Source organism: Pleurodeles waltl, chromosome 7 (assembly GCF_031143425.1).
Source record: "Pleurodeles waltl isolate 20211129_DDA chromosome 7, aPleWal1.hap1.20221129, whole genome shotgun sequence".
In the NCBI taxonomy this organism is placed as follows: Eukaryota; Metazoa; Chordata; class Amphibia; order Caudata; family Salamandridae; genus Pleurodeles; species Pleurodeles waltl.
Genome location: NC_090446.1, coordinates 715,438,733 through 715,460,873, shown reverse-complemented (window position 1 = coordinate 715,460,873; position 22,141 = coordinate 715,438,733). Strand labels below are relative to the sequence as shown.

Below are 22,141 nucleotides of genomic sequence, written 5' to 3'. Positions count from 1 at the left end.
TTCTTTTGACTTAGACCTCTCACAGTGCGGGGTCTGCTTATGCTTTGTGATGTAGTGTTTGGCTTATGCATTCCAAAATAACTTTTGGGTTCATCTGGGCACAGACTCCACAGGCCTTTGAGCTATGATCCAGACCCTAGGCACCATAAACCAAGTTTGTACAGGTCCAACACAGGTATCTGTGACAGACTCTGCACGGTTTGAACCCTGTCAGTTAGGGGGGACATTTTCTTTGCTCACTGGATAATTTGAGAAGAAAACTAGGATCAAAAGACAAGGGAGACACTCCCAATCAGCTCCAGAAGGTGTGGAAATAAAAGAAATAACATCAGAGCACATTGGTGAAGCTTCTATGAAGCTCTGCACTTCACTTCCAGAGCAGAACCACATCGAAATGGAGTCACACAACGCCATCTGCTGAGACGCAGAGGTACTTCTGAAATATTACAAGATAAAGTTTGATGCATAGGGAGTATTCACAAGGGGAGGAATCTGCAGTCAGAAATAGCCATCAGAAAAGATAATTAATGGAATACATTTAAATCCAAAATACTTAACTGGTGGAAAAGATTAGGTGAAAAAAACAGCACAGTACACATAAGTTGTCAAAGTACTGTACTGACATTAGAAATTGGAAATCACTCAAAAAGTGTAAGTCAATGGCTGGATCAATATCACATTAGCCACGGCAACGGTCTAGTAGATCCTAATGCTCATTCTACAAATTCCATTTTGAGCCAGACACAAACTTGGTGATGTTTCCACCCCAAGGTTACTTAGAAATGGGGTCTTCAAAAGGACAAATTGTATTACAGCAAATCAGGCAAACACAACAAATCTTTAAATGCTGAAAGCTGAAAGTTAATTTTGCACCTTATTCAAAAGGATATTAAGTTAATGAACCATTCTAAGGCGGCAATCCTCTCCCAGATTGTAGCCAGCATCCCAATAATCACGTTAATGTCATCAATGTATTGAAGATCATAGAAGCTGCAGCAGAAGCACATCTGCTGAAGATCCTGGTAGGGAAGATCCTCCTTGAAACACGCGAGTGCTGAGGACCTGACCTCAACTTACACAGCATTAGAGGAGTTAATTATGGAGACTTTAAAACCCCCTACTGAGACAAACTATTAGGAAAAAAGAACCAGATATTTGTAAGGCACCAAAATACTGATGACATGACCAAGAATGACTTTGTAGAGGGAATGAAGGTGCGATGAGTGATACTCTCATGACTGTGACATTGGGTGGTAAAAAAGAGAAGGCATGATGCATCCCAAGGACTTCTCACAAAAACAAGCTGCTTGTACATTTTCAAACCCTGTACTGATGGCAGGGCATATCTTAAATCATTGAAGTAAATCATCCACTAAATAGTGATATTTTTTGGCAGTGGCATGATAGAAGTTAAAGTAAACAGGAACATCCTTTCATCAAGCTGTTACTAATATATAGGATTATATTCAAAATGAGGTATCCAGAAGAAAGAGGAAAAAGAAGACTGGCAATGCACCTTTGTAACTGACACCTTGCAGCACCCTTGCCATTATGAGCCTGTTGACAAATAAACTTTTTTATATATATTTCACATTTATTCAAGATTCAGTGTTTCAACTATTTTAACAAACCAAAGTACTTCCTATTTTTAGTAATGTACATTTTAGACCACTTTTTTAAAAACTTTTTTCCACTATAATTCAATACAGAAAAGAAACTTTACAAATACTTATCTTTTTGCTTTCTAAGTAACATTTTTCAAACTTTAGACTAATACACAACATCTTCAAGGATGCCAAAAAACCCATGTAAAGGAAACAAAAATAAAGCACATGCTTCAATTCAAAGTCTGTGAAGCGTTAGTGCTAGGGAGTGAACCAAAATACAACCAATCAATGCTAATGCATGGTGTGATGTAAGCACACATCTGAAGACAAGGACAAGTATTAAGCTTAAATGGTGCAATTCTTATTTTTTTTAAACAAGGTTCTCTGGTACTTACAAACCAAACAATACCTGTTTACAAAATACAAAGTCATTTGCATGCCACTTTAAAAGCATTGTGGGGTGATATGTTTTTTTACCACCCACTAAAGCTTGGATTTTAACAAAAAATAAGACTTCTCTGAGTCTTGCCCGTATATGTTCAAAATGGATTTCACTCTTCACAATTTTTTCACCACTGGAAACATATGATCAGCCAGGAAGTTACTGTAGGACCAACTTAGAGTAGGGTCAGAAAATCTGAAAAAGACAAGAAACACACTATATAAATGTATTGTGTATAAAAGATGTGTACTAGTTTCTTCAAAAGCTTTGTTAATCACTTGCTCAGGGGTGCACAGCCACTGTCACATGTCTTTAAATGGAACACATGGGGTAAAAGGGTAGAGAAGACTTGCTTCAAGGCTTAGGCCAAGTGAAAGTCCTACTTCTGCTCATCCTATTGTCATAGAATCTTAGTATAAAGTTAGATTTTGGTATAACAGAATGAACTATGAACCGATTGAATCATGGGTGACTTGCTGGTTTCTTGCAGGGACAGGCAAATGTGTTTTAACTGCTAATTGAAATGGAAAATAAAAAAAGGAACAGATCCTTGTTCTCCACAGTGATGTTGGTAAATAATGTGCAAAGCAAGCTTTGGTTTAAAATTATCCGAAGTTTATTTCAGGACAAATTATAACACTAGAACCTTCTACTATGTTAGCCATTTTATCAACACACTGTCTCAAATGTAATTAAAACACATTACTAGGACTAGTCCTGAAGTAAGCAAGCAGATCAAAATATACTACAAATATCTGCAAAATACTCTATTCCAATACCATATCACTATATTTGGAAAATGGCATTATAAACCAATTATTCAAAATGTACTTCAAAATAGTTACAAAGAAAATACAAAGAAACTGGACGACATTTACTGCATGTAGTTTCATCATTACACCAGTTTTAGTGAGATTCCTGTGCTGCATTCCCAGTGGTGTTGCACTTATTGTTTGTTACACACAAGGTTGTTGACTCTCACATGGCAAATTTCTGCAGCCTGTCAAGAGAAACCTTGGTATTGTTTTTGTGATTATGTTTTTGTTTATCTGTTATCATTTTCCTATTTAGCATTTTTTATTCCATGTCTTCCGGTACCTCCTCCACCCCAAATCAATTGCCCTACCAACTGAAATGTAGAGACATCGCTGTAGCAACTAATAAACTACTACAAATATTATTAACATTTGACAAATATTTGGTATACTGTACTGGATAACTGTTTTAGAGGACTCCAGCGTACAGTTCTTCAGGGCCAAAGGGATTAGAGGGAGAATAAGACAAGATTCATTTCATTTTGTTGGGTAACAAAAAAAACAACCCTCAAACTACATCAGAGGCCGGCGAACTGAGACCAGAATGGGCGTACTTGCTTCGGCTAAAGCTCACAGATGATAATGACAATGAGAAGTCCTGGGAGTAATGAAGAAAAAAGGGAGTATGAGCAACATGCTTTTCAAAATATGCCTCCCTGCCTCCTCAAATACAATGAGAAGGACTAAATTAAAGGGCATCAAAGGTAGAACCACTGCACCTCAGTTTAAGGTAGGATTTCTATGCCTTAAAAGGAAGAGGGTATTTGTTTTGGAGTGTAGAAAGGGTGGAGGCAATGCTTGCTACAGTACATGGGTCATGGAGGGTTACAAGGGGGGTGCATAAAATAGCCACAAAGAAGTTAATTACCTTTGGTAACAACTATTCTGATCGAGACTATCTAGTCACACACTCCCTACCTTGGAATATTCTCCAGGCATCAGACTGGATCTGGAAAATCTTGATCAGTCCCCATGCTTGTCCGTAGGTGGCGTCTAATGGTTATGCACTAGTGTGATAGGCTGCGCCATATGTGATGTATGCAGTAGCTATATAGGCACCACCCCAGCTTCAGTTTCTGATTGGTGTAGCACCAGAAGTACGTAGCCACAGCGGAAAGTCAATGACCAGTGGGCTGATTCTTAGGACCTATAAGGACATTTTGAAGTTGAAAAGGGTCATGTCACAGGACAGCGAGGATGGGAGGGTCTGTAAGGAATCTGTAGCTTGATAAAGTCTCTACCAGATAAGGCACTGCTTAAGCTAAGTAACGTATTCATCTGATAGAGACTTCTAGCTACAGATTCCTTACCTTGGAATAGATACCAAAGCAATACTTTCTCGGAGGTGGGTCTGCAAATTGACTCAGACCAAAAAAAAAAGTCAGATGATCGAACAGGCGAAACGCCCTTGACTCTCAAGGCAGTAATGTATTGTTAATGTAAAGATTCCCATATTACAGCCTAACAGATATCCAGAACAGGAATTCCGTGAACTAACGCAGTAGATGCAGCCTTGCATCATGTTGAATAAATCCGCAAGCCCTCCGGGGGTGCTTTCTGGTCAATGGTAATGGTCCATTTCTGCACTTCTTTTGCCTTCTTTGAAGCAGTGAACCCTGAAGTCTTGATTGTCCACCCGATGTTCCTCTGTACTGTCTACACAGAAAGACACTCTTCTCTTATAGTTCAGGTGGAATCGTTTTTCCTTGGAGAGAGGGGGGTGGAGCACAAAAGTCATCAGCATGATGGTTTGGCCAGTGTGATAGGATGTCACAACCATTGGCAGAAAGGAGGCAAGGGTTCCGAAAACCAAATTGTCTGGGAAGAAACTGTAATATGGTGGTTGGATAGTGTGAGCCTTCATCTCGTTGACTCTCTTGGCCTATGTGATGGCCACCAGTAAGACCTACTCACCACAAACTCCCCTGACATTGCCTTCCTCACTGAAACATAGATGAACCCCTCATCAGAACCTGACATCGCCATCGCCATCCCAGAGAGTTACAAAATCACATGTAGAGACCGCACCAACAAACCAGGAGGAGGTATCGCCATAATACACAAAAACTCCATCAAAATCTCCACCAACACCAACGACTCCCTAGACAATGCAGAACACCTACACTTTCAAATACACATAAACGCTAACACCACCCTTAGAAGAACCCTCATCTACAGACCACCAGGACCCCACCCCCCATTCTGTGACACCATCGCCGATACCATCAGCTCCCATGCCCTCTCCTCCACAGACTACATACGCCTTGGTGACCTCAACTTTCACCTGGAAAGCACCCACGACTGCAACACCACAGCCCTGCTGGACAACCTCACAAACCTCGACCTCAAGCAACTGGTCACCTCACCCACCCACTCAGCGGGATACAAGCTAGACGCCATCTTCACCTCCAGCAACCACATCACCTTCGCTCACACCACCGAACTCCACTGGACTGACCACCACTGCGTCCACTTCTCCTTCATGAAATCCACCACCAACAACTCACCACACCCTACCGCAAGTGGAATAAGATCTCCAAGGAACACCTGCTCTCCAACCTCTCACAAGCTCCACCACCCATCACGAACGACCCCAACACTGCTGCCCACAACCTCACACGATGGCTAGAAACCTGCACAGACTCCCTCGCCCCTTTGAAAACAAACAACAACACCCGCACCGCCAAGACCGCCCCCTGGTTCACCACAGAACTTCAATCTTCCAAACGAGAATGCCGAAAAACTGAGAAAGCCTGGCGCCAAGAACCCTCAATGAGCAACTTCTCCGCCCCCAAAACAGCCATGCCCAAACACCACCAACTCATCCGGACCACCAAACGATCATTCTACAAAGAACGCATAGGCAACAACACACAACAGCAAGGAACTCTTTGCCATCATAAAAGAACTAACCAAACCCAAATCCTGCACCATTGCCCCCCACATTCCCAAGACCTCTGCAACTCCCTCTCCAACTTCTTCCACTGCAAAATTGCAGACATACACGACAGCTTCTCATCACCCTCATCATCAGCACCAACCACTACCACCACCGACACAACCAACACCCTGCCGCACCAACCGACTGAACACCTGGACCCCCACCAACGAAGAAATCGGCAAAACCATGAACTCCATCCACTCAGGCTCCCCAACAGACCCGTGCCCCCACCACATTTTCAACATGGCCAGCCAAATCATCGCTCCCCAGCTCCGTGCCATCATCAACAGTTCCTTCAAACCGCAACCTTCCCAGATATTTGGGAGCACGCCGAAGTCAACGCTCTTCTCAAAAAACCCAAAGACCCGGAAGACCTCACCAACTACCGACCCATTTTTTTTCCCACCTTGCCGCAAAGGTCGCCGAGAAGATAGTCAACGCACAACTATCTCGCTTCCTTGAAGAAAACAATATACTCGACGCCTCCCAATCTGGATTCCGCAAGAACCACAGTACTGAGACCGCCCTCATCGCCTGCACAGACGACATCATGACCAGAGTGGACAAGGGCGAGACCGTCGCCCTCATCCTCCTAGACCTCTCTGCAGCTTTTGACACAATATACCACCAAACACTTCGCGCACGCCTGTTTGACGCCGGAATTCGCCACAGGGCCCTGGACTGGCTCACTGTAATGATGTCATCTTTCATTATTCCAATGTGGAATGTGATGAGGTAATGATGGGGTGAAGGATGGAATGTAGGGGAAAATGGTCGTGGAGTACGAGGTGTGGAGAGGCTGTGCTGAAGGTGTCTAAATTTGTTGTATCACATTAAAGAAAATAAAAGAAGATTAAAACGGACTCTTGACAGAAGATCTTTACATTGGCGACGAGGATGCAGGCAACCTGTGCAGGAGACAGGTAAAGGACACCTTCACTCCTGGATTGCTGGATGGTTATTCAAAGGTAACAATTCATGTCAAATAATACTGAGACTGAACTTTTAAGACGTTGCCCTTTAAACGGAGCTTGGGCGGAAAATGCGGAGCATGGAAACACGAACATTTTTAGACAGTGCTTAATCGCGTATACTGCACACGCTAAGCTTGATCTTCATTGTTTAAGTAATCGCGTCGATTAAAAGGTCAGAGGTGTCAAAAGAATTCAATGCGCTGATCCGAGTTACATTGTAAACAAGTGGACGATACTAATCTTTAAACGCGTGAAAACTGAAGCGTTTAAAAATAATCAACGGTCCTTAATCGCATGCACGGATCGCGCTGCATGGTGATTAAAGCAATGCGTCTCGACGTCAGGAAGTTTACGGAGTCAAGTGAATTAAACATATTAAACTAGATGCGCACTTCAAACAAATAAACCAATTAATTTTGGAAATACCTTGAAACACCTCGACGCTCCTGAAACCAAAACTGATTAAAGGTTTAATCAGTGAAAACCAGATCCAGGCAAATTGATAACACTGAAGAAGGACTACGTTGAAGACATTGGAAACTAAGAAAGGACTAGAGGTCAAGGAACAATAGGAAGGATTTCAAGCTACGATGAAAAGGAAACCTATAGAGTGATATAAATAAATAATAGAGGAGTGTAAATAAATAATTAAGGAAAAGTATAGTATAGTATAAGTAAAATAAAATTAAAAAAAAAACAATTATAGTAATAATATATATATTAGTAGAGATGAGTGATCAAGGGATATCTGCGCCTCCACCGTTCCTGGCAACTCCTGGGGATCCGCCAATTCCTTGGAAACAGTGGAAAAAGATTTTTAATACTTATATGTTGGCCATAGGTAGTGACTGGTATGCTCCTCCAAGGCGACAAGCTATCTTGTTACATCATCTTGGCATTGAGGGAAGAAGGATATACGAAAACTTCCCAGAGGTATCTCTGGGACTGGGCGATGGACAACCAATTAACGTCTTTGATATGTCTATGCAAATGCTCAACGAACAATTCACGCCAAAAACGAATCTTGTGCTACAACGACATAAGTTCTTTTCTAGGGTACAACGAGAAGATGAAGATATAGCATCATATGCAGCAAGTTTGAGAGGTTTGGCATTATCTTGTGAATTTCATCAATTGTTAGATTCTCTTATATGGGATCAAATTGTACGGTGTGCATATGATAAGAGGATACGAGAGAAATTATTAGTGAAATACCCGAACCTGGAGGAGGCTATACGAATTGCTAAAGGGATGGAACATGCGGCTGTGTGGTTAAAAAAAAAATTGAGGAAGTTCCTAAGGAGGGAGAACCAAGAATTGTAACAGAACTCAGAAAGAAGGATGATCCACATATCAAAGTAGAGTGGAGCAAGCCAACCAAGAATTTTGAAACAACAAAAGTAAATGCTGAAGAAAAACGTAAAGTACAGGAATGGAGAGTAATAAAATGCTACCGTTGTGATGCACCTGGGCACATAGCATCAAGTAGAACATGTGCGGCCAGAAATGCTATTTGTCGTTCTTGTGGTAAGAGGGGACATTTTGCTAAGGTTTGTAGGTTAAGAAGCAGCAATGTAGGGAATAAGACCATACAGGAAGTTCAAGATGTGTTTGAGACGATGGAAGACATAATTTTGACTGTAAATGAAAAAGTGTTTCCTGATGACCATAATGGAGCGTCAATTAAAATGATAAAAAAAGAGAGTACAGATGTATTAGAGAAGCCTCATGCTGAAATATTGTTGGACAATGTATGGGTCAAACTCCTAGTGGATTCGGGAAGTTTGTTTACCCTTATATCTAGAGAAATGTATGATTCCAGATGGATGGACTCAGCGCATAAAAACCTATCGGTTCCTGATATAAAAGCTGTGGGTTATGCGGGAAAGAGAATAGAGATTGTCGGAATGCGCTGGATGTCAATCTCTTTCAAAGGAAGGATCATTAGCGGTAAAGTATATGTTACAGACTATGGAACAAATCTCCTGGGTTGGCGTCATCAAAAAGACCTTGGTATAATTCTAAATCCCAATGCAAAGGAACCGGTATTGCTGACCAAAGAGGTGGATATTGAAGTGGTGTCGGAATCATTACAATATAGCTTTATTGTTAAGTTTCCAGAGGTTTTTTCTGGAAAATTAGGCTTTCTGAAGGGATTTTCCCATAAAATCATACTGAAGAAGAACGTTACACCTGTAGTACACAAAATGAGAAACATTCCGAATTTGATGAGGGAGCCTTTAAAGCAAGAACTAGAAAAGCTGTTGAGGGAAGGCATCATCGAACCCATAGAATCTTCGGAGTGGTTAGCTCCGGTGGTTGTAGCACTGAAGGAGGGCGGAAAAGTCTGCTTATGTATAGATCTTAGGGATCTCAACAAGTGCATATGGGTCGATCGGCAACCACTGCCTAACATTGCAGAAATGTTGTCAATAAGAGTAAAGGGGAATGTGTTTACAGTCTTAGATATGTCTTCCGCGTACCACCAAATAAATTTACATCCAGATTCGCGACATTTGACATCCTTTGTGACTCCGTTGGGGGCCTTCCGGTATAAGAGAATGCCATTTGGACTTGCCTCTGCTTCCGCGGTATTTCAAAGGATGATGGAGCGAATCTTTGGTGATATGTCTCAAATATTATGTTTTCAGGATGATATACTGATTGTGGGCGAGAGCGAATCCCATCATGATCTTTTGTTTCTGGAAGTGATGGAAAGGTTAAAGGAGAATGGATTAACAATTAAGAGGGAAAAATGTCAAGTTCGGAAACAGGAGGTGACGTACTTGGGACACGTCATAAGTAAAAATGGAATCAGGCCTAAAAAGAACATAGTATCTGCAATTGAACATGCCCCTGAACCGAGTTCAAAAGATGAGTTGAGATCATTTCTGGGACTTGCTGAATATTGTTCAAAATTTGTGAAAAACTTTACTGAGATTGTGGAACCATTAAGAAGGCTCATGAAAAAAGGTGTAGTGTACAAGTGGGATGAGAGTTGTAAAGATTCCTTCAAAAAATTAAAAGATTGTATCTTGAAGGTTCCCACTCTGGGCATATTCGATATAAATGCCAAAACCTTTTTAACCACTGATGCTAGTGATGTGGGCATTGGAGCTGTATTAACGCAGATTAAGGAGGGTGAGGAACTTATAATTGGTTTTGCATCTAGAAGACTACAAGGTGCTGAAATGTCATACTCTCTAATTGAAAGGGAGGCCCTAGCATGTTGTTGGGGAATTAACCATTTCAGATTTTACTTATGGGGGTTACCCTTTAAATTGAGGACAGATCACAAACCATTAACGTATATTTTCAAAGGTGGTCGTGGGCTTGAAGGTAGCGTTACGCCACGAATTTCTAAGTGGTTACTATCTGTGTTGAGTTATAATTTCGTGGTGGAATTTGTGAAAGGGAGTAAGAATGTTGTTGCAGATTATCTTTCTAGAGTGCCCGAGAATAGTGGGGAGCTTGTAGAGGATGGAATGGAAGATATTATAGGGACCGTTTTGGGTGAGTTGGCCATAACGGCTCAAGAATGGGAAGATGCTGTGACCACTGATCCGGTGTTAAAAATTGTGAAGGAAAAGGTAGTAAATTGTTGGAGGGAGGACAGTGGGAACAATTGTGGTGACTTGGTTGGGTATTTTAAAGTCAAAGACCAGCTAATGGTAGATTACAGAGAAGGGATCAGCTTGTTCCTCCTGCTGGCATAAGGAGACACATTATAGAGATCACGCATCAGGGACATCTTGGCAGGGGAATGATGAAGAGAAAGGTAAGACAGTCGTTTTGCTGGCCAGAGATGGATAAACAGGTTGAAGATGTAGTGAAGGACTGTTTTGCATGTGCCAATAGTGATAAGACCAAGGTAATAAGACAAGCTCCCCTAGCACCTATAAAGTTTCCAAGTGGACCTTGGGGGAAAATGGCAGTGGATTTTATTGGACCAGTGTTTAAGTTGGGTATGAAGTGTAGGTATCTACTTGTACTAATTGATTACCACTCCACGTGGTTTGTCACCAAAGTGGTGGACCATGTGAGAACCAGGGAGGTTATTTAGTTCTTTGAAGAGGTATTTTTGGAAGAGGGTATTCCTAAGTCAATAGTGTCTGATAATGGTGTACAGTTTATATAATCTGAAATGGTTGGTTACTTATGAAAAATGGGAATCCGGCATGAGAAAGTAGCTCTTTTCCATCCACAAGCCAATGGTTTAGTGGAAAGAATAAATCGATTGATCTTGGATAACATCTAATTGTCCTTGGCTAACCAACTTCCTTTGAAAAGAGAATTAAATAAAATGATGTGGACGTATCGTACCACTCCCCATTCTACGACAGGAGTGTCACCATTTGTATCATTGAAGGGTAGGGAGCCTGGAGTATTGGAATGTCCAGTATGGTTAAAGGGCAATCAAAAAGTGATAGTGGACAGGGAGTCTATAAAAGCTAGGGTAGAGAGATTACAGGAGAAAAGTGCTTTACAATATAACAAAAGGATGTGTACTAAAGGTTGCCATATACAAAAGGGAGATTGGGTAGCAGTGAAAAAAAGTGGGATTGTTGTGAAGGGAGAAAGCAAGTATTTTCCTCCGCAATTTGTGCAGGATGTTAAAAAAAAATGTTGTGATCTTAGAGAATGGTTCTACATGGAGCATGGGACGCATTTTTAAAGTTAATTGTTAATATGTTCATATCGTTAAATGTCATTGCGTAGGATTGTTTAATTCTATAGAACAGGGTTTAAAAATTTTGTTATATTGAAAGGGGGAGGTGTGTAATGATGTCATCTTTCATTAATCCAATGTGGAATGTGATGAGGTAATGATGGGGTGAAGGATGGAATGTAGGGGAAAACGGTCGTGGAGTACGAGGTGTGGAGAGGCTGTGCTGAAGGTGTCTAAATTTGTTGTATCACATTAAAGAAAATAAAAGAAGATTAAAACGGACTCTTGAGGGAAGATCTTTACACTCACCTCCTTCCTCTCCGAAAGAACCCAAAGAGTTCACCTCCCTCCTTTCCGGTCTACAGCCACCAAGATCATCTGTGGGGTCCCCCAAGGATCCTTTCTCAATCCCACCCTCTTCAACATCTACATGGCTCCTCTCGCCAACATCCTCCGCCCCCACGGCATCACCATCACTTCTTACGCTGACCACACCCAGGTCATCATCTCCCTCACCGGGAACCCAGCCACCGGCAAGATTAACCTGCACGCCAGACTCCTCAACACCGCCAAATGGATGGCAACAAGCCACCTCAAATTGAACTCAAACAAAACAGAAATCATCATCTTCGGACCCAACAAGACAGCATGGAACGACTCCTGGTGGTCCACCACCGTCGGACCATCCCCAGCACCCACCACTCACGCACGCAACCTTGGCATCATACTGGACTCATCCCACTCCATGACCCAGCAAATCAATGCCATATCATCCTCCTGCTTCAACACCCTTCGCATGCTACGCAAGACTTTCAAATGGATACCCCTAGAAACAAAAAGAACAGTCACCCACGCCCTCATCAGCAGCAGACTGGACTACGGCAACGGTTTGTATGCAGGGACAACAGCCAAACTTCAAAGAAAACTCCAGCGAATCCAGAACGTAGCCCCACGACTTATCCTCAACCTCCCTCGCCATGAACACATATCCACCCACCTCAGATCCCTACACTGGTTGCCAATCAACAAAAGGATCATTTTCAAGGTCCTCGTCCACGCTCACAAAGCCCTCCACGACACTGGACCGGCCTACCTCAACGAACGAGTAAACTTCCACATCGCCAGCTCTGCTCCGCCGACCTCACCCTCGCCACAGTCCTCTGCATCCAACGCACCACCTCTGGCGGCAGATCCTTCTCCCACCTCGCCGCCAAGACCTGTAACTCCATCCCCACCAACCTACGCACGACCCAGGACCTACTAACCTTCAGAAAGCACATAAAAACATGCCTTTTCGAGCAGTAATCGGCCACCAACCCCCCCCACCCCCCCAGCACCTTGAGACTCTACTGGGTGAGTAGTGTGCTTAAGAAATTATTTGATTGATTGATTGATTGATGTTTTTTGTTGTCAAAAGTCTGAGAGGATAGATATTCCTGGGTTCAAATGCAGAACACATCAACAATATCAGAACCAAACAAAGGTGTCATTGGGACTTAACTAAAGGTGTGGGAGGAAATATATGATGAAGACCTTTTACTAAACTGGTGACCTAAATAGGGAGGGACGAACATCAACAGCAAAAAGCTGAACGGTGCCCCTTAGCTGACCCCAGAGCAAGGTCTTGCTGGGCCTATGGAAAGAACTAACACCACCACTTCGGGCAGGGATGCAGAAACATTCAGTTTGTTTCTCAGCACACCAAGTCACAAACTTTTTCTAACAGCAACATATACAGTTTTTGTTGATGGGCGCCTGGCTGCCAAGATGAAGTCACAGACCTTGGGAGGAAGGCCTCTCAATCTCCATGCATAAAGGTGGAGTGTGCGCATGTTTAGGTGCAGGATCCCGCCCTGTTGCTGTGACAGCAGATCCTCTCGAAAGGGCAGCCTGATCAAAGGACAGATAATCATGCTCAGGATGTCCGAATACCATACTCTCCTCCCCCAATCCAGAGCCATCAAAATGACTTGGGCCAAATCGGTTCTGATCTTCTTGAATACTCTAGGGAGGAGAAGTATTGGGGAGAGGCACAAATAAGTCCTGTACTCCAGTTTAGTTGGAACATGTTGCTGAGCGACAGCCATTTCGGAAACTCCAGCACGCAGAAGCGCCGACATTGCGCATTCTTGCGGAGGACAATAGATTTAGCTAAGGTTCTCCTTAGTCCTGAAAGAGACCTTGAGCCACCTCCAGATGCAGCTGCCAGGAGGCATTGATGACAATTTGTCCACCCTGGCATTTAGAGATTCGGCCAGGTGGTGTACATCCCGAAAAATGTCCTCACGTTCCAGCCATGTCCAGAAGCGAGAGCCTCCTAGCACAGGGTCCACCATCCCGCTCCACTCTGCTTGCTGCAGTACCACATGGTGGTAGTGCTGTTCGCAAAAAGCTGGACCAGCTTCCCTTTCAAGGAAGGCTTTCAATGCCAAGTCAATCACTCTCAGCTCCAGAAGAATGATGTTGAGCCGACCCCTCGCCGGAGACCAGAGGCCCCTGATCTCCATCTTTCCAAGATGGCCACCCACCCAGAAGTGATGCATGGGTCACTGTTGTCAGCTCCGGGTGGGGAACAGAGAGGGGCCTAATGTTCAATCGTAGTCCTGTAACTATTGCTGCAGATCTTTTGCAGTCCGTCAAAAATGTTACTGGATTCCCTTGATGCTGCGCACACTGGGACTTCAGATCTCACTGCAGAGTCCACATACGCCATCAAGCGTACCTCATTGACAGGATGCTAGAGGCCATCAGAACCAGCAGTTTTAAATTAAAGTTTTGCCAAAATCCAGGACTGAGGATGAAACGTCAGTACTATGGCCTGAATGTCTCTGTCTTTCCATTGCGAAGGGAAGGCATAGAATTGCACTGTGTTCAGGATGGCTCAAATGAAAGGGAGCATCTGAGAGGAGTCAGGTGTGAATGCTGATAGTGAACTCCAGTGAATACAGGAGGTCCACCGCAGTCTGAAGGTGGGTGATGACTGCCTGAAGCCAGCCTATCTTCAGCAACCTGTCGTCATGGTAGGGGAAGACTGGGACCCCTAACCTCCACAGGAGTGCTGCAACCACGGCCCCTACCTTCATGAACACCCAAGGGGCACTGGTGAGACCAAAGGGGAGCACCGTAATCTGGAGATGATCCTGGTCCACAGGTATTCTGCTAGGCCCAATACTACTATACAGTTTCTAGGGTCCAGTGCAGAAAAAACCTGGGCAAATGTTAACATCTTGAATTTCTGCTTTCTCAGGACGGTGTTGAGAGGGAGCAGATCTATAATAGGGTGGAGTCTTCTGTCCTCCTTGGGCACCAAAGTAGCAGAAATGGCCTACTTATGATATCGGCACCCTCTTGATGGCTTCTTTGGCAGAAGGTGTCTACACTTCCTGGTGCAGCAAGGCGAGGTGGTCCTCAGTGAGTCGATCTGAGGGCGGTGGAATAGGCAGTGGGTTCTCTAGGAGTGGAATGGAGTAACCATGCCGGACAATTTGGAGCACCCCCTTGTCCAATTAAATAGCTTGCCATTGGGGTAGGTGGTGCATGATCCTACCTCCAACAGGGTGCCCGTTTTGTTGCAAGAGCATTTTAAAGGTGTTTTGAGGCTGTGGCTGCCAGGCGGTGGCAGACTGGGCAGAACTCTGGCCTCGGTTCCCATGGGACTAGTGGAAGCTGTGTCTGTGGCCACAAAAGGCAGTGAAGCCTGTTGCCTGTGGTGGCTCTGTTGGAAAGTATGCAGCTGAAAGCCCCTACCATTGCCATGAAGGAGTGAAAGGAAGAATGTAGGTGGTGCGGGGCCCGGTAAGTTCCAACCACTGGGCAGAGACTCTATTCTCATTGAAGCGCTTAAGCAGCCTGAAAACTTCAGCGCATTCAGAAAGCCTCAGCACAACTCATACTTAACCTCCCTCGCCACAAACACATCTCAGCCCACCTCAGAGACCTCCACTGGCTCCCCGTCAACAAAAGGATCATCTTCAAACTCCTGATCCACCCTCACAAGGCTCTCCACGAAGCCGGACCGCCCTACCTCAACGAGCGTCTCAACTTCTACATCCTGACACGCCTGCTCCGCCAACCTCGCCCTCTTCAGCGTTTCCCCGCATCCACCGTACCACAGCCGGCAGCAGATCCTTCTCCCACCTCTCCACCAAGACCTGGAACTCCCTCCCCGTCAACCTACGGCTGACCAAGGACCTTCTGGAAGCATCTCAAGACCTAGCTTTTCGAGCAGTAGACCCCCGCCGCCTTAAGACCCTACCGGGTGAGTAGCACACTTAACAAGTAACTGACTGATTGGTTGTTGCACTTAAGCAGCCACTTACAGACATGCCCTTTGATGGTGAGTGCCACTGAAGGGCATGTCTGTAAGAGATGCCTGGAAATCTTCAGAGAAATCAGCTGATCTCAGCTCAGAGTGGCAATGGAGCCAAGTGAGTCTGTCATGTCGAGTCTGCATTGTATTGTGAACTTTGCTGTGTCCCTGCTATCAGAATAGACTGGGTCAGGATGGCTCGGGCCCCCTCGAAGACCGCACACAGCACTTGCACAACCAAATCCAGCACCATGTGGCTGTATCAGCTCACAAGGCATGCAGTGTTCACTGACAGCAGTGCAAGGCTGGTGGAGGAAAATATCCACTTCCCAAAGGTATCCAGCCCTTTGAATTCCTTATCCAGTGTGACCTTGGATGCTGATGTCTGAACCACCAGCCTCTCAGGAGTGAGATGCTGGGTGAAGAATGCTAGGTCCCCATGTTGCGGAAACTGAGTTTTTGGCTTAATTCCACATGGTTTGTTTTCTTACCCACAAGTGATCTTAGTTCAATGCACCAGCACTGAATGTGAAAAACAGGTTATTGTTTCCCCACAGAAAACTACCCAGTACATAAATGAGGTTGTGTCAATGCCTTTGACTTACTACACACTCAAGATCAGGGGAAACTGTATATTTATTTTAAAATAGTTATTTTAGAATGCCGGAATCTAGTGCACATAACATTGGTAACATCACTGAAGATAATAAAAAGCAGCTAAACTTTTCAATAACAGGGAAAATTAGTAACATCACAATTTATAGCCCTTAAACCCTCAATGGGCTATCTCTAAGCGCTACGCTAGTTCCAACAGATGAATAAATAATAAGTCTGAGTTTTGAAGGTGGTGCACATACCTGGACAACAGGGTTTGTTGTCTATCTGGAATAGATTATCAATTATTATGAGCACAAGGCAAAAAGCTAAGAGACTGTGTCTACGAGAGAACACAATCCTGGTACCAGTTTGTGAAGGCAGAATAGAATGCTTCGCTTTGCTAAAAACTATGGATTTAGGCCCAGATCACTGTACTGGGGGTGAATGTTTGACAATGTTCAGCATTCCGTCCATCACTTGTTGTTTTTGCTTTGTCGCCCTAAGTGGGAAAGGTATGCCCAGACGTGGGTCCTGTGCTTCCCATGTCACTGGATTCAAGCTAGCCTGGCTGACGAGGGGTGAAACCCCGAAACCGGTCCCAGGATGCTTGTTTCCAGTCCAGGGAAGACCTGGCCTAGCAGTTCGGGCTGGACTGTTCCCATGGGGAACAGGGTCAAGACTGATTTGCATATGGCTGGGTCCAAACTGGAATGGCATGGGCAGCAAAAAAACGATGGATTTAGGCCCCGATCACTGTACTGGGGGTGAATGTTTGACAATGTTCAGCATTCCGTCCAGAACTTGTTGTTTTTGCTTTGTCGCCCTAAGTGGGAAGGGTATGCCCAGACGTGGGTCCCGTGCTTCCCATGCCACTGGATTCAAGTTAGCCTGGTTGACGAGGGGTGAAACCCCGAAACCGGTCCCAGGATGCTTGTTTCCGGTCAGGGAGGACCTGGCCTGGCAGTTCGGGCTGGACTGTTCCCATGCGAAACAGGGTCAAGACTGATTTGCATATGGCTGGGTCCAAACTGGGGTGGCATGGTGGGCAAAAGAACGATGGATTAAACCCAGATCTGTGACTGGGGGTGAGTGTTTGCATTGTCAGCACTCCGTCCATCATCCTTTTGTGTTGCTAACTAAAATTGGAGACTACAGGTCAAATCGAACCTGTTCCTGTATGTGTTTAAGTACCTAAAACTAAAAAAGAAAGAAGACTAAAAACATGTGATTAAAATAGATAAAATAATAGAATTATGGAGGGAAACAGTCATAAGATTTACAACATTCCTGGAATAACTTCTATGCTGTACAGTCACTAAATGTTCATTGAATGCTTTTGTGATTTTTCTTGCTTATCACACATCCGAATATAAGGTGTTCTGCCTCATAAAACTCTGAGTTGGGTGGGATTGTGCCAGCTCTTGGAAATTAGAGGAGGTGTGGAGTAGACCCAGACGCGGGGTTCACAGGTGGAATGCCGAGCAAGGTCTAGAGTTATGGCACCGTTCCGGCGCTGACTTGGAACGATGCCGTGAAGTAAAGAGAGCTTTGACTTCTTGACCTTGTGTTTGTAGGACTTACCTGACATTTTCCACTGCGACAACGACTGATGGGAATAACTAAGAGTAATCCCAGGGTCTTTCATGTGATGTAGACAAAGAGCTGTGCAAAGTAGCTCGATGTTGAGCTGCCAGGAGCTCCATCACCCGCTCCTGAATCGCTTTCAGATTCATAATGCAGCCATCGGGCAGGCCACAGAGACATGTATGACAAGCAAATCAGGTGATGGTCCATCATATACATTTGAAGGTAACATAGGCAACCCACAGATATTTTGGGGAACATCCCTATACACCCCCAAAGACCAGAATAGCTCTTCCAGATTCAGGTGTCGCGTGGGCTCTCATTATCCTAAATGAGACTACTGGATTTCTAGGTAGCAGGGTTGTTCCTGGTGTGGGGGACTAAGTCTTACCCACTTGGAAGGACCACTGTCACCCCAAATCCGGTTTTGCTCCGGCTAACTAGCAGTGCCTCATTTCTCCCCAGGGGAAGAGATGATTGGGCAGCCGAGCGCATGACATCTTTGGAAATTCTCAGGGAAATCATGGTCACTCAGATCCAAACCAGCTCTCTCATTTACAGTATGATCTCATATACAAATGACAAAGGCAATTTGAGTTTTATAGATTGTTTTAATAAAACAACTGCATTTTAGATATTAAGGCGTGAGCCGCGATAACCAGAACCATACAACACAGTAGGATTGAAATAGTCACGAGGAGAGTGAAACATAAGAATAACGCTATCATGGTGTTAATAAATTCTACTCTCTCTCAGTTAGTTCTATTTCGAGCACAGCATGTTAAGCTTCTAACTTGCCTTTCAGATTCCCTGGGAAGCCATCAACCCTCATACCTCAGCAAAGGCCTGTGATCTGGTTTAGCATCTCCAATGAGGCAGTCAGCGTCTAGTTGTGGTTCCCTGGTCGGAATCTCCCTCTTGCGTGTATTAGGACAAGGAAGTGTTTTTATAACTAACATGTCAGTGTGATCACAAAATGTCCCTACGCAAGAATGCCAAAGACTAAACTCCTACCACGTCTATCGGCAATGTACCAGACTGTATCCTTGACAGAAGCACAGAGTGAACAAGAATGTGTTATTGAAAACTCCAGTGCTGGAGTAGGCTAAACAGTGTGATATAAAAAATAAAACAAGACCGTAGAACTGGCTATTTGAAAAATAACAGTATGAGGCTGAATAAAAAGTATTTAGAGCAAAGTGCACAGAGGCTCTATGCTGCAAGCAAAGGAATAAGATACATCCAGGGCAAAGTGCACAAAGGCCTAACGCCTGAAGCAAACGCACAAAGGATACATAAAACTGACCACACTACACCCTCCCCTTGTCGGTAGCAAGTGGTTCTAATCAAAAATAAAAAATAAAAATATGCCCCAGATACAAAACTATACAAAACATATTTCGACAAGTCCAGAGGACATCAAAGCATTAAACAATTTAAATGTGTAAGCATGTGACGGTAAAGCCAAATCATTACAATGTCAATTACAAAAAATCCAATTCTTAAACGGAAGCCACAGAAAGCAGGAGATCCTCCACTTCGACAGATGTCAACACTGGAAAATCCACGCCAAAAACTATCATGGAGCAGATGTGTTCCAAAGCCCCAGAACCATCCAGGGAGGCACCCTGTGCAGGGCCTATGAATTAGACAATACCATCTTCCTACAGGAAGGGAATCTCATAAACTGCCTCACGAAGCAAATGCAACCGCAGTACACAAGTCTGGGAATGAGCCCTAATCGGGAACATCAACAGATTAGCATCAACCACCGGGGGGCGCTGCAGTGAGAGACAGAGAGCCAGTGCATGTTCAAACGAGCACCAAAGACACCGAAACACGGGTTGCACACAATCCAAAACTGGTCAGAATGACCGAGACCAGTCACACTCCAATTGTCCCAGGAGTGTTGCTCCAAAATGCTGCATCATGCGTTCACGACACAGCTGTGCTGACGGGAGCGCCAATATTGGATCTCGTTGCGGCGGGACAGCCATTACGGAAGAATACCAGCAACAGCAAAACACCAGCCAACAAAGCCAAAGTAATCGGAAATCCCCCAAAAATGCTTCAGAAAATAGAATGAATAGCCAAAGATATCAAACCGAATATGGAAGAGAAGGTATGAGCAAAACCAACACCAACGGCTTTGAAAAAATGTGCAATTCCAGCAGTGCTGGACGCATTAAATATACGTCCCACGAGTTCACCAAAGTGGTTCGGAAAGTTAGTATTTAATATGGACTGTATTTCTGCTGATGACCTCGCCACCTGAAGTGCGTAGGTCTCGCGTGCAGATGTAAGGGCCACATGCTTTTGAAACAACAGAGCCTTTAGTCGACTCAACTTGTCGAAATTCACCTTGGAAGTAGCAATGTGAGGCCAGATGTCCGCTACCTCCCTAAATTGAGTGGGGGAAACAACACATTCCTGCAGCACGTAACAGCCTTGGTGACAACGACTACGTAAACTATTCCGGCACGCATGCCACAACAGGCTTCACTGTTAAGAAGGACGTAGCTGCCGTTTGAAAGCACCTGGAAAGTGTTTTTAATTACTAGGACTGGAACTCCCTTAAGATAGCAAGCCAAATTCGTAACCGAGGCATTACACGCACCATGCAAAGACAGCTGCTTACAAACCATCGAATGGCTGACAGAAGTTTCGCATTCGCTACCGCTAAGAAAAACCTCCCTCATACCATTAAGACATCTGTATAAAAAGGGAAGCTCCCACACCTCATGTATGTAACTGTCTCCCAACTTCTCATATCTACCCACCGGAATATGCTTCAAACAAGAAGTAAATTGTAGAGTGGATATAGGCAAATTGATAACCCCGTGAATCAACCACTCAGCAGACGGAATCTCAGCCACAGTAAAAGGCAACTTCTCCAACTTTTCAATATTTAACAAAACATACATCCCTTCCTTTTTAGCCATTAGCTGTTGTTGACGTGTCAAATTAAAGGAAAAAAAAAATCTCCCTGGCTCGGATGTGCTGCCACGGAACGCGACCTGCCTTTAATGTCTGTAGAGTCCAACCCAACTGCATGATGTACCGCGTTTGACTCTGCCCATGATATAACGAAGACATATCTGATTTAATAATATCTATAGCAGAGGAAACAATGTTATCAATCGTATATACACGGTCGGATAGGGTATGCATTCCATTATCCACAACAGACAATGCTTGTCTTAAATTCTCCTGATCTATCTGCCTTAACCGGGCCGCCGCCTCTTGTTGTGAAAGTTTCCAAATCTCATAGTACACTTCATACAAAAAGCGTTTCTTCCGGGGTACTCTTGGACCTGACAAAAAATCTTGCAAGTCAGTATTATTAGACAGTAACGTGATATATGATTTAACTGCATCTAGCGTGGATGACTTTAACCATTGTTGACAAAGTTTCCCCACACTATATGTAGTAATGATATCAGCATGTTCTGGTGATATGTAGCAAGGGTCTGCCCTACTAGTCCTGAACACCCCCGAAGAGGTGACAAAACGTTGATGACACCTATTAGTGTCAATGAAGTGTTAAGCGTACCATTCTGGACCCAGTCTGTAAGCTCTCTAAATGTGGCATTAACATATTGCTGCCAATTTTTCAATTTGGAAGGGACAGGTGTGCTACGCAAATTCAAGTCTCTAATTGTTGCTAAGCCCAAACAGCTAGTCTGTTGTACAGTGTCATCTAAGAAAATCATTTGGACAGGAATGATACATGCCCTAAACAATGTGTCCCTACCCCGCATTTGCCAATTTTTCGTTCCCCAGACACTTTTCAAATCAACAGTTTTGGACCAGTAGTCATACCCCTCAAATGAAAGTTTGGATACAAACAAATTTGAATACAGTAATTTAGTATCAGTCAATAACATTTGCTTATTAGTATGCAGAGTAACCTTAAAATAGTAAGACTTAGCACTTTGTTGATTGTGCCCAGAAAAATATGCAAATTTATCAGAATAAGTTTTAGAACTCCCCTGTGGAGGAGTCGGGCAATGTTCCCATTGCATATACTCAAATATTGATTTAGGGCTACTAGCTTTATGAATAAAGTGGTGTCCATAATAATTATAGCAAATCATGTCACCATAATTATCTCTAAATTGGTAAGCATCTTCATTTTCATAGACAGTATAATATTGCAATTCAGTCAGCATAGAATCTACTGTCTTCACATCCCAATCATTA

General features: G+C 43.9%; 1 protein-coding gene across 1 annotated transcript in view; it reads right to left on the bottom strand.

Annotated features, from left to right (window-relative positions):
* Positions 1-1,618: 1,618 nt before the first annotated feature.
* Positions 1,619-22,141, bottom strand: part of MEIKIN (meiotic kinetochore factor) — a 637,531-nt gene continuing 617,008 nt past the window's right edge. Inside the window, exon 15 of the mRNA XM_069202007.1 lies at positions 1,619-2,244. Within this exon, the coding sequence (XP_069058108.1) occupies positions 2,225-2,244 (20 nt within the window). The 3' untranslated portion in view covers positions 1,619-2,224. The remainder of the gene's footprint in view (positions 2,245-22,141) is intronic.